A 20,602-nucleotide genomic window follows, 5' to 3' on the forward strand; every position below is an offset into this window, starting at 1 on the left:
TAAAAATAACAAGACATGATCTTTTACTAATTTAATGTAGAGTTAAAAAATAAAATTAATGGTTACTATACTAATGTATAATGGTAGTGAGGAAGTAGTTATATAAACACTTTTTGTCAGCAGGTATATTTTAGTTTTGAAGTCTTTCATCCTATTTTTGTATTTATTATTTAAACATTTACGATTTATAAATTTATAATTAAACACATTGTAGTTATGTTATGGTATACTATAGCTATATGTAATGATAGGATTCAGTTTTAAAGTATATTTTCTGTTTTCAGAGAAGAGAAAATGAATTGTTATATTCCAGTGATATGTACTAGCCTTATTAAAGACCCAGTAATTTTGGATGGTGCAATGAAAAACTACCCATTACTTTGAACAATATAAGAGTAAAACTTGCATCCTAGATCAGCTTATAACTCATCTTTGCTCTATTAAATAGTTTATAGAATGGAGAATGAAACTCCTTGTAATCTCTACTCAAATAATCTACTTATAGATTGCAGATTAGTGATTATTTCCAGGGGGGTAATAATGTTATACTTAATATGGCAGAAGAGAGAAAAGGGACGCTAATGTCTAATGCATAGCATAATGGAAGTAATGGCTTACTTGGAGGGATTTCAAGAAAAGTGAAAATAGTTAAAATTAAATAATGAAATACCAAAGAAAATGAGTTGAAAAAAAACAGGTTAGAAGAAAAAGTGATCTGGGGCTCACTTTGTCTCTAGAGAAGTAGTATTAAGCCAATATATAATATTCTGTTTTCTTTTGATTATGCATTTCTTAGTTCAGGGGATGATTTTGCCTCTACTTCTGTCACTGCATCTCTGAGGCTGTAATAAATTATGAGACTTTATTTCCAGTTGTCCCTAACTGTAGATCTTTTTGCTTAAAAAAAAACCTTTGAGTAAGTCTTTTTGTCTTTTCTTTTTTCCCCTGTTTCTACCATTTTTTTTTATTAATTAAATTTATTTATTTTTTTGAATTGATTATGCTGTTACAGTTGTTCTATTCCCCCCTCCATTTCCCTCCACCCTGCCCCCCCAACCCCACCATTACCCCCCTTTAGTTTATGTCCATGTGTCTCAAGTCCTTTAGGTTCTATATTTCCCAAACTATTCTCGCCCGCCCCATCTATTTTCTATCTACTGTCTGTGCTACCTGTTTTCTGTACCTTCTCCCCCCATCTCCTCCTCCCATTCCCCTGTTGCTAACCCTCCTTGAGATCTTCATTTCTGTTTCCACTCCTGCTCTAGCTGTCCTTTTAGTTTGCTTTCGTTTTAGGTGTGGTTGTTAATAACTGTGGGTTTGTTGTCCTTTCACTGTTCATGTTTCTTTATCTTCTTTTTCTTAGATAAGTCCCTTTAACATTTCATATAATAAGGGCTTGGTGATGATGAACTCCTTGAATTTGGTCTTATCTGAGAAGCACCTTATCTGTCCTTCCGTTCTAAATGAAAGTTTTGCTGGGTAGAGCAATCTTGGTTGTAGGTTTTTAGATTTCATGACTTGGAATATTTCTTTCCAGCCCCTTCTTGCCTGTAAGGTCTCTTTTGAGAAATCTGCTGACAGCCTGATGGGGACTCCTTTGTAGGTGACTGTCCCCTTAGCTCTTGCTGCTTCCAGGATTCTTTCCTTCATTTTAATTTTGGCTAATGTAATTATAATATGCCTTGGTGTGTTTCTTCTTGAGTCCAACTTTTTTGGTACTCTCTGGGCTTCTTGGATTTCTTGGAAGTCTATTTCCTTTGCCAGATTGGGGAAATTTTCTTTTATTATTTGTTCAAATAGTTTTTCCACTGGTGGTTGTGTCTTTCCCCCTTCTGGTACCCCTATAATTCGGATATTGGAGCGTTTAAAGATGTCCTGGAGGTTCCTAAGACTCTCCTCATTTCTTTGAATTCTTGCTCCTTGACTCTTTTCTGCTTGTCCATTATTTGCTTTCTTCTGGTCCACTCCATTGATTTGAGTCCCAGTTTCCTTTTCATCTCTATGGGATTCCTGTGGAATTCCATTCATTTCCCTTAATTTAGCCTCCATATGTTTCTCTAATTTGTGGCTGTAATCCACCAAATCTGTGAGAAAGGTGATGACCAGTGTTTTAAACTGTGCATCTGAGAGTTTTGCTATTTCTTCGTCATTTAGATTTATCTCTGGGGCTTTGAGGTCTTCCTGCGACATTTTTGGTCTGTTCTGGCCCTTTAAGTGGGACAAGCGGCGCCTTGGAGTCCCAGGTCGCTGGGTTGTGACGCTGTATGTGGGGGCGTGGTCAGAGCGGGAAATGGCCGCCGCCGCGGACGCCGCCGCCGCTGCTGCCGCCGCTGCCACCGCCGGGCTGGTCCAACCGCTTACTCCCTCACTCGCGCGCAACCAGGCAACCACAGTCAATTCGTTGCCACCGCCTCCCCACTGTGTCGCTCCCCCGGTGGGCTGCTCGGCGGCTCACCAGGTCCAATCCTGGGTTTGGAACCCGCGTGACTGGATTCGCGCGCCAATTCCGCGCCGGTCTGACCGAGCCCTCCTTTGTAAGTCCTCACCGGACACTGGTTTCGCACCTTACCGGTCAGGCTGAAGAATTTGTTGTTAGCGGACTTCCGAAAAGTTCAGTTTTCCGTGTTCTGGTTGTGTTTTGTGATGCTAATATTTAGTTGTCCCTAAACTTGGTTGTGTGAGGAGGCAGGCACATCCAGCTAAACCTCCATCTTGGCGGAAGTCCCCTGTTTCTACCATTGATTGTTTTTGGAACTCTTGTTTTGCAGTTTATAAATAAAATGTACTGCAGATATAAATTATTATTGCCAGAATACTAAGTACCTTGCACATTAACAAATGGATTATCTCATCTGCTTGTTGCAACAATTTTCACGTACTTTGTTGTACTCAATGATATTGATATTCAGAAAAATTAAAGTAGCAGCCTGTAAAATTAGTCCGTAAGTGGAAGAACTTAGATAAGTACAGCTGAGTCTTGGGGAGAAACTATTATTTTTTGTTAGAGAAGTTTAACTTCTTTTATTTCCTCAAGATCCTGGTATTCTGGGTATTTTTCTTTTTAATATATATATTTTTTAACCTCTAAGAAAATGGTTAGTTCACCATAGTACCAACTGTTCTTCAAATACTGATACTGCTTTCATTGTTAGAACAGTGTTTATTTTGTTTTTAATAAGGACATAGTTACTTTGAGAAAAAATACATTTCTTTTTCAATATAGATGTCCACTTAAACAGCATTTCACAGTAAATAATTTTAATTGTGCATATGAACACTTACCATTTTGGCTGGTTTTTCCTTTCTGTTTTTCAGCTCAGTAATGTTAACCATTCTAATTCCTTGGTTTCCAAATTAAATGAAAGTCAAGATGTTCTCAGTACATCATATGAAACAGCACAATTTGGAACATTATTTGAAAGATTAAAAAGGTGAGCAAAGCTATGGAAGGAAATAAAGAACCTATATCTTCTTTCTTTCAGTTAGTAATTTTTAATTTAAATTTTGATTTTAATGGGCACAAATATTTTTAATTAAAAATGCAAACAGACCTAAGTAATACTAATAGAAAAACACCCACTAGAAGTAAAGCACAGAATTTAATTAAAATAGTTTTAAGTAATCATTTTCTGATGGGTACACATATCTTTTATTTATTTATTTAAAAATATTTTGGGCAATGGTGTTTTGCCCCTATTTTATAATATCTATGAATTACTAGTTTCTTTTTCTGTATCATAAACATATTAATAACTTTCCTTTATGGCAGTTGATCAGTGTCCCATTTTTATTTCCTTGATGTCTGTGTGTAAACTCTGGTTTATTGTTTTAAATCTGTTAAAACTTGCAAAAGCAGTTTGAGTCAGTCTTTGTAATTGTGAAAAACCTTGACTCTGTAATTCTATTCCAGTCTTCCTTATTTTAGTAAATGGTACCACTATTCACTCAGTTGCTTAAACCCAAATAAAAGTTGTTCTTGACTCCTTCCTCCAACCCCCAATATCCATTTCACCAGCAAAGTGTTGCCAGTTGTGTATTCTAACAAACTTGAAGGTTATCTTCATGTGTCTATCTCCATGGTTCCATCTCAGTTTAAGCTACCACCACCTCTTGCCTGGAGAATTGTAACAGCCACGTAACAGTTGTTTTTGTTTCCTCCTTGTCCTTTAGTACAGTTTTAAAATGACTTTGTTAATGTATAATCAACATACAGCAAACTGCATTTATCTAAAATATACACTTTGATAAGTTTTGACATGTCAAATATAATGAACATGCAGTACTATTCATCATCCCCAGTAGTTTCTCTGGGCATCTTTGCAATCTGTTCCTCTGGTCAATTCACATTTTACCCTCATCCCAAGGTAAATACTGGTCTGCTCCCTGTATGAAACTCTGTATGAACAAAAGAACTTTGTGTGGAGTTCTTTTGGTGCTAAGGTTATTTTCTTATTTTTTTTAGGTATAACTTATTTTTTTTATTGTTGTGCAAATACAGTTATCTCCATTTTCCCACCACCACTTCCTCTGGCCCCACCCTCAATCCTACCACCCTTTGGCTTTGTCCATGAGTCCTTCATATATGTTCTTTGACTACTCTTCCCCTTCTTTTCCCATTACCCTCCTCCCACCTCCCCTGTGGTTACTGTCAGATTGTTCAATGTCTCTGGTTCTATTTTGCTTGCTTATTTGTTTTGTTGATTAGGTTCTACTTATAGGTGAGATCATATGGCATTTGTCTTTCACTGCCTGGCTTATTTCACTTAGCATAATGTTCTCCAGGTTTTTTTTTTTCCTACCATTTTTTACTAGATATAGGCTAGTAATACTATTTATTTTTTCTTTAGTGAGCTTTGGTAGTTTGTGCTATGCAATGAATGAATCCTTTTGTCTATGTTGTAGAATTTATTGACTTAAATTCATTCAGAAAATCTTGTTTTTAAACACTAAAATCTTTAACATCTGTAGTGATGTCTTTTTTCCTCATTATTAATATGGTTGGTTGTATTTTTGCCCTTTCTCACCATTCATTCTGATTAGAGACTTACCAACTTTATCTTCTAACTAAATCGTCTCTCAGTTTCACTTTTTTTTCTTTTGGTGCTCATTGAGTTTTTATTGCAATATTTTTGGTACCTTCCATGCTATATGGTTGTTTTGCACGCTAGAGCTCATATGCTAAAGAAACATTTATTCTGAAATTCATGTTAGTAGTAAGGGCCCTCCGTGAGGCAGGTCTGACTTTTGCTTCAACCTCCCCTGCTTTTCATATTTACTGCTCACTTTCCAGAGCCTGACCAAGGGCACTCTGTAATAGAAGGATTTTTCTTACATATTGGATTAGCTCCTAGGCTGGCATTTTTATGGTAGAGATGCACCTATTGATTGTTGGCTAAAGCACATAGTTCTTATTTTTCTATTTTTAGTTCATTGAATTCTGCTTTTATCTTTATTTCTGTTTGTCTGTAGTTTTTCTTCTTGTGACCTAACATATGGTCTATCCTGGAGAATGCTCCATGGACACTTGAGAAAAATATATTTCTGCTGCTTTTGGGAGAAATCTTCAAAAAATATCAATTAAGTCCATCTGCTCCAGCGATTTTCAACCTTTTTCAACTCATGGCACACATAAAGTAATTACTAAGATTCTGCAGCACATCAAAAAATATATTTTTTGCTGATCTGACCAAAAATAGGTATAATTTTGATTCACTCATACTGAACAGTTGTTGTTGTATTGGCTGTTGTCATTTTTTTACTTGACAATCTAAGGGAAAAGAGGTCATTGCTCCTAACTAAATTCTCAGGTATGGCACATTTTAAAAATTCTTGCAGCACACTGATGTACTTTGACACACTAGTGGAAAATTGCTGATCTGGTCTACTATGTCATTTAAGACCACTGTTTCTTTCTGGATTTTCTGTCTGGATAATCCATCCATTGATGTCAGTGGGTTGTCAAAGTCGCCTACTACTGTTGTATTACTGTTGATTTCTTCTGTATATTCATCAGTATTTGCTTTACATATTTAGGTACTCCTACCTTGGGTGTGTAGATGTTTACAAGAGTTACATTGTTTTGTTGTATCAGTTCCTTTATCATTATGAAATACCCTTCTTTGTCTTTTTTAATAGCTTTTGTTTTAACATCCATTTTCTGAAAAAGGTATTGCTATCTTGGCTTTTTAACAAAATCCATTTGCATGAAATATCTTTTTCCATCTCTTTACTATCAGTTTGTGTGTGTCTTTGAGTCTGAAGTAGGTCTCTTCTAAGCAGCATGTGTACAGGTTTTGTTTTTTAAATCCATTCAGCCTATGTCTTTTGTTTGGAGCACTAGTTCATTTATAATTAAAGTAATTTTTAATAGGTATGCAATTATTGCTATTTTAGTAACTGTTTTCTGATTGACTTTGTAGTTCTCTATTCCTTTCTTATTCTCTTAATCTCTTCTCTTGTATGTTGATGACTTCTATAGTGTTATGTTTGAATTCCTTTCTCTTTATATTTTTTATTTCTTATATGTTTTTATCATGTGCCTCATATATACCAAATTATGTTTATAGAATTCTATTTAAAGTTGATTGTTGTATAAGTTTTATCACACTGTAAATCCAGTACAATTTTTACTCCCTCACTCCATGTTTATTTTTTTGGTTATTTTTTTACTTCTTTTGAATGTGTTTATGTGTTTCCCTTTATTGTTGAAATTACACAATTTTTGCCTTTGTATTAGCTTTGTATTAGCTTTATAGTTGGTTGATTCACTGCTTTTACTGAGCATTTGCCTTAGTGAAATTTTTTCTTTTATTTTCTTATTCATGTTTTGACTACTTAAAGAAGTCCCTTTAATAGTTCCTGTAATATTGTTTTAGTGATGATGAACTTCTTTAGCTTTTTCTCATCTGCAAAACTGTTTATCTCTCCTTTCATTCTAAATGACAGCCGTGCTGAGTAGAATAATAATAGTTGTAGGCTTTTGCCTTTCAATTTGAATATTTTGTGCCTTTTTTTTATGGCCTGCAAATTTTCTATTGCAAACATCAGCTGAGAGTTTAATAGGAGCTCCCTTGAACAAAGTTAACTTCTTTTCTTTTGTTCCTTTTAGGGTTTTCTCTTTGTTTGTAACCTTTGCATTTTAATTATATGCATTTAATTATGATGTGAACCTCATTGGATTCATCACTTTGGGAACTCTGCATTTTCTGGACATGTATGTCTGTTTCCTTCACCATGTAGGGAAGTTTTCAGCCATTTGTTCAAATAGTTTTTCAGTGCTTTTCTCTCTCTCTCCCCTTCTGGTATCATTATGATGTGAATATTGTTATATTTGATGTTGTTCCCAAGGCCCTTAAACTGTTTTCATGGTTTAAAAAATTCTCTCTGTGTTTATGCCATTTCGATTGGGTGTTTTCCACTGCCATGTCTTCCAAATTGCTGATGTGATCCCCTGATCCATGTGATCTGCTGTTGATTCCATCTTCTGCATTCTTCATTATAGCTATTATACTCTTCATTTCTGACTGGTTCTGTTTTATAGTTCCTATATCTCTTTGTGTAAGTTCTCATTGAGTTCATCTGTTCTCCCCCTAAGTTCATTGAGCATCATTCTTATAACCAGTTTTTTGAACTCTGTATCTGGTAGATTCTTTTAGTTCTGTTCTTTCATTTGGGATTTGTTACATTGTCTCATTATAGGTGACTCCCTGTGTTTTGTTTCCATGCATTTAGGGTATATTTGTTGTGTTTTTTGGTTTTGACAGAGAGGCCTTATGTAGAAAGTGTTTTGTAGGGCCTGGTGGTGCAGTCTCCCTGGTCACTTGAGCTCGGTGCTCTAGGGTTGTCCCCTGTGTGGGTTGAGTGCCCCCCTATTCTAGTTGGGCCTAGAATTACAGTAATTACTATTGGAAGTCAGTAGGTGGGGTTTACCCACAAGCTGACTGGCTGTGGGGACAGGCTGTGATTCCAGTGGGCTAAGTGTTGTAAGGGGGTTGATTCCATAGAGTGTGAATTGCTTTAGTGGGGCTGTGGTGCCAACTGAATTTCCTCTTTTAGTGTGTCATTTGAGTAGTGCTCTGATGTGGCCTGAGCCCTCCACTGGGTATTTTGGGTCTGGAGTATACTGGGAAGTGCTCAGGTGTAGGCCAAGGTCAGCTGCTTGTGCCACACTTGGGGCTGCTTGGTAAGCTTTACTGGCTGATTTGTAGTTGGTTGCTGCTTAAGCTGGGCTTGGAGACAGTTGGGAGAGGCTGTGGTGTGAACTGAGGCTGGCTGCCACTAGTGTTGGGCTTAGATGAAATTTTCAGACCAAGACTGGCTGCTGATTTTGTTTGGGGCCACCTGATAGGAGTTAACAATGTAAGTTGAGATGTGTCATCACTTATGCTTTGTTGGGGCCACCTAGGAAGAACTACAGAGTACCCCTTTTGGTTTGTGTACCTGAAGAGATTTTGGGAAAAGTCTGCAGTTTATTTAGAGACAGGCTGTATGTGTGGAGGATGCACTGGTAGAGGTTTGTACCTGGAGAGTGTGGTGGGTGGGGTCTCAAGGAATCACGGGGGCAAGGAGACTGGTGGTAGTGTGATAGCACAGATTTGGCTCCCCCCGCTTTTGCCTCTCTAGCCCCAACCCTGAAGATGGTCAATTTAATAGGCAATTTAGTGTCTCCTCATATGTCTCTGGTGCTTTCTGACCTGCTGCCCCTGTGCTGGAGCTTAGAGTGAGTTTTGAGTGAGAGAATTTGTATGCTGAATCTCTAAGAGCAGCATGCTTTGGTCTCCTGCAGCCCTTTGTTTTTCTCAGAGGCACTCCCCGTTCATTTGCACAGCAAGATACTATGGGGACTTCTTTTCCTGGCACTTGTCTCTGGGCTTGGGAACCAGGTGTGGGGCTGGGACCCCTTGGGGATCTCTGCAGCTGAGATGTCCCTCCTGATTCTTAGTTGCCACACCATGGATGTTTGTCTTGCCTGTTGTGCATCTCTGCCCCTACTACCAGTTTTGACATGGCTTTTTCTTTAATTAAAACAAAATTCTCACCTGAGGATGTGTGTTTTTTTATTTTAGAGAGAGAGAGTAAAAGATACATCAATCGGTTGCCTCCCATATGCGCCCAGACTGGGTATTGAACCTGCAACCTTTGGTGCATGGGACAGTACTCTAACCAATGAAGCCACCTGGCCAGGGGATGGCTTTTTCTTTTTATCCTTAGTTATAGGAATTCTGCCTGGCTGGTCTTCAGGGGCTCTCAGTGATGGGTATTCTATAATTTCGTTGTAATTTGATGTGGTCATGAGAAGAGGTGGGCACAGAATTTACCTACTTGACCATCTTGACTAGAAAACCCAGTAATACATTCTTTTTGCTTTGCACAGAGTTAAAAGCATTATAAAACATGTTTTTTGTACATAAGAATACATTGTTCATTTTTTATCGTCTTTATTATTTTGTGTAGATCTAGATTTACATCTAGAAAACTGTCTGGTGATGCTTTTCTTTTGCTTGAAAGATTTTTTTTAAACATTTCTTATAGTATAATTCTCCTAGCAATTCTTTCATCTTTTGTATATTCCTAAATCTTTATTGTGGTCTTCCTTTCAAAAGATGTCTTGACTTTCATTGTTTCCAATTAGAAGTTGGCTGTCATTCTTATTTTTTAAAATTATTTTATCCTCAACTGAGGACATTTTTTCATTGCTTTAGAGAGAGAGGAAGGGAAAAAGAGTGTAAGAGAAACATTGATTGATTGCCTTACACACCTGCCCTGACTAAAGATTGAACCCACAACGTAGGTATGTGCCCTGACTTGGAATAGAACCCACAGCCTTTTGGTGCACAGGATGACACTCCAGCCAACAAATCCACACCAGCCAGGGCACTGTCATTCTTTTCTTTATATATATATAATGTTTTAAAGATTTTTCTCTCATGGATTTTCTACCATGGACTTCTATCCTATGACTGTGATGTCATTTTCATTTTACTTCTTGTGTTTATGCTGTGTTGAGAATCTTTGGATCTGTGGACTTAATGTTTTTATCAAATTTGGAAAAGATTCAGCTATTAATTTTTCAAATATTTTTTGTATGATTTCTCTCTTCTTGAGGACTCAAGTCTCATGTAAATTAATTCACTCAAAGTTGTGTCACAATTTACTGATGCTTTATTTATTTTCAATTTTTTTCTCGTTTCATTTTGCATAGATTATATTGCTATATCTTCATTAATTATATCTTCTTTGGCGTCTAATCTGGTAAACCTATTCAGTGTACTTTTCATGTCTAGAAGACAGATTTAACTGTTCTTTATGTCTTCCATGTATTTATTTAATATGTTCATTCTTTGCTCTCTCTTCTTGAATATAGAGAATATCATTATAACTTTTATTGTACTGCTCTACAAATTCTATCACTTCTGTCAGTTCTTGATCTGTTTCTAGTAATTGATTTTTCTCCTCATCATGGAGTATATAACTTTGTTTTATTGCCTTCCTGGTAATTTTGGTCTGTATCTTTTTGGTTTCAGGTAATTTTTGTAGTCCTGTAAATTGTACTAAGCTTTGTTCTGGGATACAGTTGATTTAGTTGGAAATAGTGTGATCTTATTAAAGCTTTCCTTAAACTTTGCTAAATGGAACGAGGTATGTCTTCAGTGGATGGCTAATTTTGTCTCCTGCTAAGACAGCACCCTTCTGAGTACTTTCTGATTTTGTTTTGAATTATAAGGTTTTCTACTCTTGCTGGTGGGAACACAAAATTTTTCCCATCACTGTGTGAGTGCCTAGAATTGTTCGAACTTCTTACCTTGGGTGTTTCTTTTCTCAGCCTTGGGTAATTACCTCATGTGCATGTGCTGATCAGTACTTACCTGGAGATTTGAGAATTCTCTGGAGATCTAGGGAGCACTTTCTTTGTAACACTCACCTTCAGGGTACTCTGCCCTCTGAGCTCTATCATCTGGTGTCTCTCTGAATGACCCACAAGCTCTATGTCCCCAACAAAGGGAGTCTGTAGCCTCTGACTGGGTATTCCCTCTCTATTGTGTGGCTTGAATACTCTCCAGGCAGTGAACTAGGAGAAATCATAGGGTTCGCCTCATTCGGTGTCTCTCTTTCAGGCATCATTATGCTGTTCTATCTGGTGGCTGGCTCATATCTGAAAATCATTGTTTAATATATTTTTTCTTTTTTTTTAACTGTGTCAGGAAGCAGGATAAATCTGGTCACTCTTACTTCATTTTGAGCAGATGGAAGTTCTGAAATCCATATTCACCCAGCAATCAGGCTGATATTTTGCAAGTTATTTTTACTTTTGTACTCACATCTCCATGTTTCTTACTGTTTTCCTCAAATAAAATTCTGCATAATCTGGCCCTTTTGTACCTTTTAAGACAGGCCACAAGTTTCCTTTCACTGTTTCTATTCTAACTTTCTCTTCTTTTTGTTTCTCAGACATGCTGCAAACTTTGCATTTTTTCTTATTCATCCCTCTGGTGTGTGCTTACTTCTTTTTATACATGTTTATACATGTACATGTCTGTACATAACAGAATAGCATTATTCTGCCATAAACACTAATGAGATCCATATTGTGAACCAATGTAGGACCACGATCTGTGCTATTCATGAGCAAAACATCTCTTTTCTTTAATACCAAACTGAATTCTTTCATGTCTCTGTCCTCAGCATGCGATGTACTCTCTGGAACACAGCAGGTGTGACCTTTCATTAAATATTTAAGAAGTAACTTAAAAAATAGAATTAGAAATCAGTTAGTCGTAGCAGTCGATGTGTCTTTTCTGTTTTTTTGTACCTGTAATCTCTGAAACAACCTAACCCTAAATAATTGTAAGTAGCCGATGACAACAGAGCCCAGAATATCTTGATTTCTAATTATTTTCTATGATACCTTTGATTTTTTTTTAATACAGGTTGGACATAACCTAGAGTTATGATTTCTGTAGTAGAAGGGAACTTAAATTATCTAGTTTAACCATTTCATCTAATCATCTTATCTCTTGGTTTTATTACTTATATATATGTTTGTATTTTTATTGTTTTTCCTTGGGGATATCAGAGTTTTTTTTATATTTGTGTTAGGTTGAGAAGTATCTATTACATTGTCCTCATAACTATTTAATTTAATATTTTAACACTGGGGATAATTTTTCTCATCATAGTCCTAAATAAAACATCTTTCTCTCGTTAAATGGAGTATCAGTGACATGGTGGTTTTCTAGGATATTTGCTAGACATTATTACAGAGGATATACTACAGTTTGGTCATGTTTTGTTAATATAACAGTAAATTGAACCACATAATAATTTTTCACATTGAGATACTAAACTAAGTGTAGTTTATTTTATACTCACTAAGGCATTACAAGTGCAATAGACACATTTCCACCAAAAGTGATATTATTTATTTAAGTTTGAAAAATAAAAACAAAATATAGGCAGTAGCTACTATGTTTTCTCAGAATTTGAGAGTTTCTAAATGAAAATGCTTTTCTTGCTAAATATGATTCTATTTACCCCAAAGTCCAGGAAACAGGAATTTCCTCAATGGAAGACCTGCTGTTGTTACGGGTGAAGATGGTAGAAGCGTGGACAAGAGAAGACAGTCAGACTTCATTACTGAAAAGGAATCCATACAACACATTTGGGAGGGAAATAGAAAAGACATTTCAAAGTTTTTTGAAGTTGTGAACCAGCCAACCCCTAGCTTTCTGTCAGAGAATTTTAACTCTTTTATTGATGAAAATGTGAACAATTTATTAAGCATAGATCAACAGACTATAAAAAAACCATTTGACAAGTGTGGTTATGAGAGAGATATTTGTGTGTTCACCAGTTCTGATGAAAACCATCTCTCTGATAGATGCATTGGAAGTATTTTTACAGATCCAGAGTTGAATTTTAGTAGTTCCAGCTTTAATAAAACAAGTTATCCACAAAAGTGTCAGCCAAACAAGAATGATCGGAATGAGGACAACAATAGTGAGGGGAATAATCCTAGCACATCTTTTGAGAAGGTTTGCTATCTAGCCAGCTATGAAAAAAAAGGTTGGTGTTAAGTGTGGAAATGTAGTAGTCTATTGGGTTTTTCTGTTTTCAGTTTTGTGTGTATGTGTGTGTATTTGTGTGTGTATTTGGAGGGATACGAAATTAAAAATAGAATGACGTTCTATTATATGACATTGTGGACAGGCATTTCCCTCTATTTCAGTCATACTAATAGCTTCTAATTAAAAACAAATAGTTTATCCTCAAGTTTTAGTTCAGTGCATGTTTTTATTTTTACAGGAAAATTTGAAAGGGACTACCAAGAAAAGACAACACAGATAGAAATCCAGAAATATCCGGTGAACACAATGTAAGTTTTTTAGGTAAATCCTAGGAATGCAAATCAGAATTTAGTGTAATGCATGTTGAAGGTTGAACTGATGCTAAGTGGGGTAGGCGTATTGCTGTCTAAGGCTGGGCAGGCTGCCCTCAAAGGATTACCAGTTGTCAGATTCTTAATTATATCAACCTGTTTGAGTATATAGTTCTCATATTTGCCTGCACAGTAGTATCTTTTCATCTGAATTTTGATGTTAATTAATTTGAGAAAACTGACTTGAACACATAGTTCAAGATACTTAAATACCCTCCAGAATATTAATTTATTAATTTGCAGTAAGAAATAGAAGGATTGCATATATAAGAATGCTTACTGGTAAATAAGCATATTTTATTTTTATTTTATTGATTATGCTATTACAGTTGTCCTGATTTTTTTACCCCCTCCACCCAGCACCCTCCACTCCCCTAGGCAGTCCCCCAACATTGTTCATATTCATAGGTTATGCATACAAGTTCTTTGAGTACTCCATTTCCTGTACTGTACTTTACATCCCCATGACTATTCTGTAACTACTTATTTGTACTTCTTAATCCACTCACCTCTGCACCCATTCCCCCACACCTCCTACCCATCTGGCAACCATCAAAATGCTCTCTGTATCCATGACTCTGTCTCATTTTTTCATGTTCGCTGTTTGTTTTTTAGATTCAATTGTTGATGGATACTTATTTTTTGCAATTTTATTGTTCATTGTTTTGATCTTCTTTTTCTTAAATAAGCCACTTTAACATTTGTTGTGATAATGAACTCCTTTTGTTTTTTCTTGTCTTGGAAGCTCTTTATCTGCCCTTTGATTCTAAATGATATCTTTGCCGGGTAGAGCAGTCTTGGCTGTAAGTTGCTGCTTTTTATAACTTGGAATATTTCTTGCCAATCCTGTCTAGCCTGTGAAGTTTCTTTTGAAAAATCAGCTGACAGTGTTATAGGAATTCTCTTATAGGTGACTAACTGCTTTTCTCTTGCTGCTTTTAAGATTCTCTCTTTATCTTTAACCTTTAGCATTTCAATTATGTTTCTTGTAGTGGACCACTTTGTATCCATCTTGCTTGGTACTCTCTGTGTTTCCTGGACTTTCATGTCTATTTCCTTAGCCAAATTAGGGAAGTGTTCTTTCATTATTTTTTCAAATAAATTTTCAATTTCTTGCCCTTCCCTTCTCCTTCTGGCATCTGTATATTGTGAATGTTGGACCTCTTGAAGTTGTCCAAGAGGCTGCTTATAGTATCCTCATTTTTTTAGATTCTTTTTTCTTCTTGCTCTGATTGGTTGTTTTTTTGCTTCCTTATGGTCCATGTCATTGATTTGATTATTGGCTTCATCCACTCTCCTTTTGTTTCCCTGTAAATTGTTCTTTATTTGATTTACTGTATCCTTCATTTTTGACTGGATCTTTTTTATGCTGTTGAGGTCCTCATTAAGTTCCTTGAGTATCCTTATTACCAGTGTTTTGAACTCCACATCTGATAGATGGTTTATCTCTATTTCATTTAGATCTTTTTTTTCTGGAGTTTTGATCTGTTCTGTCATTTGGGCCATGTTTCTTTGTCTTCTCATTGTGGCAGCCTCCCTGCATTGTTTTATATGTTTTAGGTAGAGCTGCTTTGACTCTATGTCTTGGTAGCATGGTCTAACGTAGTAGGTGTTTTATAGGGTCAAGTGGCACAGTCTCCCCTATCACCCAAGCTGGGTACTCAAGGTGCCCAATCATTTGTGTGGGCTGAGTATACCCTCTTCTTGTAGTTGAGCCTCGGTTGCTGTTGGCAGATTAATGGGAGGGATTTACCCAGGTCAGTCAGCTGCAAGAATTGGCCATGACCACTTACCACCAACCTCTGCCTTCCATGGAGGATCATCTGTGCAGGGGCAGGGTGAAGGTGCTCCGAAGTAGTCAGGAGCTGTCCACTGGGTGCACTAGCCCTGGGGTTTCCTAGGTGGTGCAGGCCAAGGTCAGCCCCTACCTGTGTTTTGCTCAGGGCTTCTTTTCCTGAGCTATAAAGAAATCTGAGATGGCTGCTACTTGTGTTGGTCTTGGAGATTCCCAGGTAAAGTCAAGCTGTGAATCCAGGGTGGCTGCGGCTAGAGCCAGGCTTGGGGTTCACTGAGACCAGCTATTGCTTGTTTGATAGCTTTAGGAAGTTGTGAAGTATGAGCCAAGAGTGGCCATTCTTTTGGAAAAGCAGCTTGGGTGGGCCTGTAAATTGGGTGGGACAGAGTCCCTGGGGATCTCCAAGGCCGGACAAACAGTGTTAGCCTTGTTAGCCAAGGCCAGACAAACAGTGTTAGCCTCGTTGATGGAGTCTCAGATATGGCACCAGCCTGCTGGCTCTGTGGGGGAAGGTTTTAGCAAAGGAACAATGGCCTCTCCTTGTCTTAATGCCAGACACTTCAATTTCTCCCCCTGTGACAATGGTACCTTTCAAGCTCCTACCCCAGTGCTAGAGCTCAGAGGGAATGAGTCTGAGTAGGTGAGTCCATGTGTAGGTTCTTTAAGAGGAACTGCTTGGGGCTGCAGAATTCTTTTCTATTGACTCTGTCCATGCTGGTTTTTGCAGCCAGAATTTGTGAGGACTTATCTTCCTGGCAGTGGAATCCTGGACTAGGGTTTCTGGTGTGGGCCTGGGGCTCCTCACTTTGGAGATATCCCGTCCAAATTTTTATCGCTCACACATGTGTGAGGGACCAGCCCATTCTGAGTCTGTGCTTCTCCTACCAGTCTGGATGGATGTGGTTTCTTTAATTTCATAGTTGTCAGACTTCTGTTCAACTCAGTATCTGACAATTCTGAGTGATGGTTCTGTATTTGAGTTGTAATTTTGATGTGGTTGTATGAAGAGGTGAGCTGTGTCTGCCCATGCCACCATCTTGACTGAAAGCCCAGTAAGCATATTTTCTAACTTTGGACAGCCCTCCATGGGAAGGTGGCTTGGTTATTACCAATCAGAACAAGGAAGTAATAGATTTCAAACGTTAATGGCATAAAGAAGCACATCAGTAGTTTATTACACTGCAGTTATAGGTAATTAAAGAAAACTTGTAGTTTCAGAGTAGTCCTAACTTTCTTGGTAATAATGTTGATTTAGTCAAATGTTGCTAATTGAAAATCATGAACTAAAATAGATTTTTATTCTTGAAATATTTTCTTATGGATAGGATTGGCATAAGAAATTAATTAAAACATAGATTCACAGCTTATTTAATAAAATCAACAAATGAGTTCTTTTGCAAATCTCCAAATATCCAAAGATTTATGAATGGGAAACAACATGTTAGGCTTTGAATTTTAAAATGTACCTGATGCCCTGGACTGCATGGCTCAGTAGGTTGAATTGGTTGGAGTGGCGTTCCACGAACCGAAGTGTTGAGGATTCTATCGGATCAGGGCACAAGCCTGGGTTGCAGGTTTGGTTCCTGATTGGGGCAGGTAGGAGAGGCAATCAGTTGATGTTTCTCTCTCACATTGATGTTTATCTTCCTTTATTCTTCCCTCCTTTCCTCTTCCTCTCTAAAAAAATCAATAAGCATGACCTCTGCTGAGGTTAAAAAATAAATGAATACAGTGCACTTTGTAAAAATGATTTATAATGTGGTCCCTAAACCTGGCTAAACCCATGTCACTTGCAGTGATTTTAGAATACAAAAGAGCAAGTTTGGTCCACACATAATAAATAGGCTTTTTTGGATAGAGCTTCGACTATTTTTTTTAAGGTTTCTCTTATAATTCTGATTTGCATCTAATTTTTGGGAACCATAATTTAGAACAATAATTTTCAGAGGGAATAAAGCAAACTTTAATGCTGTCTTATTTATGACTCTTAGGAGTAATATCCCTTTTGACGAATTGCATTCTAAGAAATCATGGGACTTTGGACTTGGCAAGGTAATACACATCTTACATTATCTTTCTAATTAATTCCATTATATTATCATTTTTATATTGTAATATTTGCAGTTTATTTTGATTTAAGGTTAGCTTTTATCAAAAACCTTCTTTGTAGGCTCTTTTTAAAAATATTTTCATACTCTAAGGAAATTATAGCTTAGATCGAGAAATAAAATTAACACATTTTCAGAAACTGTAATGTGCTTTATTTGAGACAGACCAGTATAGGTACACTTAAAATTATTTTGATATCCTGGAAAATTTCTTACAAGATGGAAATGCTTTAAGTTTCAGTGTGCTACAGGGGAACATGGCGATATATTGAGGAATACTGAAACCTCTGTAAATATTGTTTATGGAGTTTGTAAACCTTGCTGGTAATTAGGGTATGTGATTGTTTTAAGTCCAGACATTGTGCTGGGAGTTGTGTGTATGTAATCTGCAAGAACCTGATCCTGTAAAGCATTTACAGCAAAAGAGACTCAAGCTCAGAGAGATTAAGTAACTAATTCAAGGTTACACACTTGAGCCAGGATTCAAACTCTTGTTATCTGACTGAATTTTTAACTCTACTAATTGTTTTCTATTTTAATCTTCAGTAAATATGAGTTGAGTCCATTATGAATTCATTTAATAGATATTTATTGTTTTCTATGTTCTAGTCACTGGATATAGAGGTGAGAAAACAAAGTTTAGTTCTCATGAAGCTTATATTCTTCTGTTAAGCTAGACTCTGAAAGATGCAGAGATGAAAGGATATGGAACCTATCTTTAAGAAGTTATAATATAGTAGCTTCAGAAAAAAAGTAAATATATTTTGATGAAGTGCTCCAATTGAAGTTTGTACAAAAGCGAGTGGGAGCCTAGGAAAAGACACTTCTAAATTTCATGAGTAGTTGGAGGAAGATGTAATAGAAGAGAAAACTTTTCATGTGGGTATTAATTAATAATCTTACCAAATGCACAAAATGTTTTCATCCTATGAAAAAGGAACAGCGTTGATAGAAACTGAGATGTTAGAGAGTTAGAAACTGCAAGTGATTTAATTTTAGCTACTGTTATTCCTACTACTGTAGTGCAAATTTCAAGGGGTAGGGGGGATGGCAAATAATTTTGGACAACATAAAGGGCCAGGTCATAAAAGACCTTGTATGACACATAATAGTTTAATTTTCTATCACTAAATAGAAAAAAAGCCCCTGAAAAATTTTTAGTAGAGGAGTAACATGACTTGGGAGTATTAAAAAGTTGTATCTTGTCAACAGTGAGATGAGATTTGAGAAGTGGCAAGACTCAAGGCAGGGGCAAAAATAATGAGGGCTTGAACTTGACCATTGGCAGAAAGGATGGAAATGGGGGAAGAGCCATAAAAATATTTTGAAGATGTATGTTTGGTAGGAATTGATGATTAGTTTAAGGGAGAAGGGGAAAAATTGAAGACTTGGATCTATGATTTGTTGAAACTAATGGATTGTGACAGGTTGGCGCCATTCACCAAGACTGAAAACCCAGGGGGAGGTTGCAGGTAAGGTAAACTGTTTACTGAAATTCATGTACCATATTTCATAGAGTAAAGCTGTCACTATGAAGTGGCTGCCCATCCAAGGAACATAGTTCCTAATCTTCTATCTAGGTGCAGCCTTATAGCTAGATCTACAGAATGGAATGTTACCAGAAGTGAGATGCAGCTTTTCAAAAATTGTAAGAAGTGAGGATTCCTTTTCCAACATTATGCTTTTAGGGGCTAGAGGGCAGTGAAGCCCTAAGGGATGTTTGGAGCCACAAGATGAGAGGCACTGGGTCTCTAAATCACTAGTGGAAAACAAAGATTCACCTAGATGAGTCTTGTTTTTTTTTTTTTTTTCTTTTAAATCTATCCATCCGCTCTGTATCTTTTGATGGGAGAGTTGAGACCATTTACATTTAAAGTAATTATTAATAGGTATAGACTTACTGGCATTTTGTTCCTTGTTTTTTGGTGGTTTTGTGATTCCTTGGGTACTTTTTTCTGGCTCTCTTTTTGTTTTGTTGATTTTCTGTAGTGGTATGCTTTAGACTTCTTTTCACCTCTTGTGTATCTACTATAGATTTTTGCTTTGTGGTTAGTGTGAGGCTTATATAAAAACAACATATTTATAGCAGTCTATTTTAAGTTGGTAAAACTTAAGTGGATGCATTCTAAAGCTCTACATTTTATTCTGCCCACATGTTATGTGTTGATGTTGCAGCTTATATCTTTTTATTTTGTGTCTCTTAATAAATTATTATAGTTATTTTTATTACCTTTGTCTTTCAACCTTCATACTAGCTTTATAAATGGTTAACCCACCACTTTTACAACAGTAGAGTATTTTAAATTTTATAGTATATTTACCTTTACTAGTAATATTTATACTTTTATATATTTTCCTTTTACTAATTTGTGCCCTATTCTTTTGGCTTATGGAAGTCCCTTTAACATTTCTTGTGAGGTCAGTCTAGTGGTGCTGAACTCTTTTAGTTTTTGCTTTTCTTGGAATCTCTGTATCTCTCTTTCTGTTCTGATGGACAGCTTGGCTGAGTAGAGTACTCATGTTTGGCAGTTGCTTCTTTTAGCATTTCAAATATATCATGTCCTTGCCTTCCTGCCTGGAAAGGTTCTGGTGAAAAACCTGCTTATAGTCCTTTGAGGAATCACTTATACATAACAAGTTGATTTTCGCTTGCTGTTTTTAAGATTATCTTCTTGTCTTTAACTCTTGATAATTTAAGCACAATGTGTCTTGGTGAACTCCTTTGGGTTTATATCACGTGTATCTTTGCAGGCTCCCCGGATCTGGATGTCCGTTTTCCTTCCTAGGTTAGGGAAGTTGGCAGCCATGTTTTCTTCACATAAGTTTTCTGGCCTTTTTTCTCCTTTTCCTTTTGGGGCCCTTATAATATGAATGTTGGGCTACTTGGTATTGGTCCATAAGTGCTGTATGCTATATTCACTTTTTTCTTTTCTTTTTGCTCCTCTGATTGGATAAATGTCATTTATCCAATGATATTTGTTTAAGTTTGTGTTTAAGTTAGATGAACCTTTCTTCAGCTTCATCTAGTCTTCTGTTGAACCTTCTGTTGCATTTTTCAGTTTAGTTATTATATTCTCTAGCTATGTGAGTTCTGTTTGGTACTCTTTTATATTTTCTGTCTCTGTTAAAAATCTCACTTTGTAAAATAAATAAATTTTTAAAAATCTCACTTTGTTCATGTGTTGTTCTCCTGACCTATGTGAGCATCTTTATTTTGAACTTTTTATCAGATAAATGGCTTTATTTTTTAAGGTCTTTTTCTGA

The 20,602-nt window shown here is 36.5% G+C and overlaps 1 protein-coding gene across 1 annotated transcript in view; it reads left to right on the forward strand.

Annotated features, from left to right (window-relative positions):
* Positions 1-20,602, forward strand: part of CUNH12orf40 (chromosome unknown C12orf40 homolog) — a 43,276-nt gene that overhangs the window by 11,607 nt on the left and 11,067 nt on the right. Inside the window, exons 5-8 of the mRNA XM_053662032.1 lie at positions 3,316-3,431; positions 12,539-13,062; positions 13,303-13,372; positions 17,222-17,282. Coding sequence (XP_053518007.1) covers positions 3,316-3,431; positions 12,539-13,062; positions 13,303-13,372; positions 17,222-17,282 — 771 coding nt within the window. The remainder of the gene's footprint in view (positions 1-3,315; positions 3,432-12,538; positions 13,063-13,302; positions 13,373-17,221; positions 17,283-20,602) is intronic.

The sequence above is a fragment of the Artibeus jamaicensis genome, unplaced genomic scaffold (genome assembly GCF_021234435.1).
Source record: "Artibeus jamaicensis isolate MK-2021 breed Jamaican fruit bat unplaced genomic scaffold, CSHL_Jam_final contig_233, whole genome shotgun sequence".
In the NCBI taxonomy this organism is placed as follows: Eukaryota; Metazoa; Chordata; class Mammalia; order Chiroptera; family Phyllostomidae; genus Artibeus; species Artibeus jamaicensis.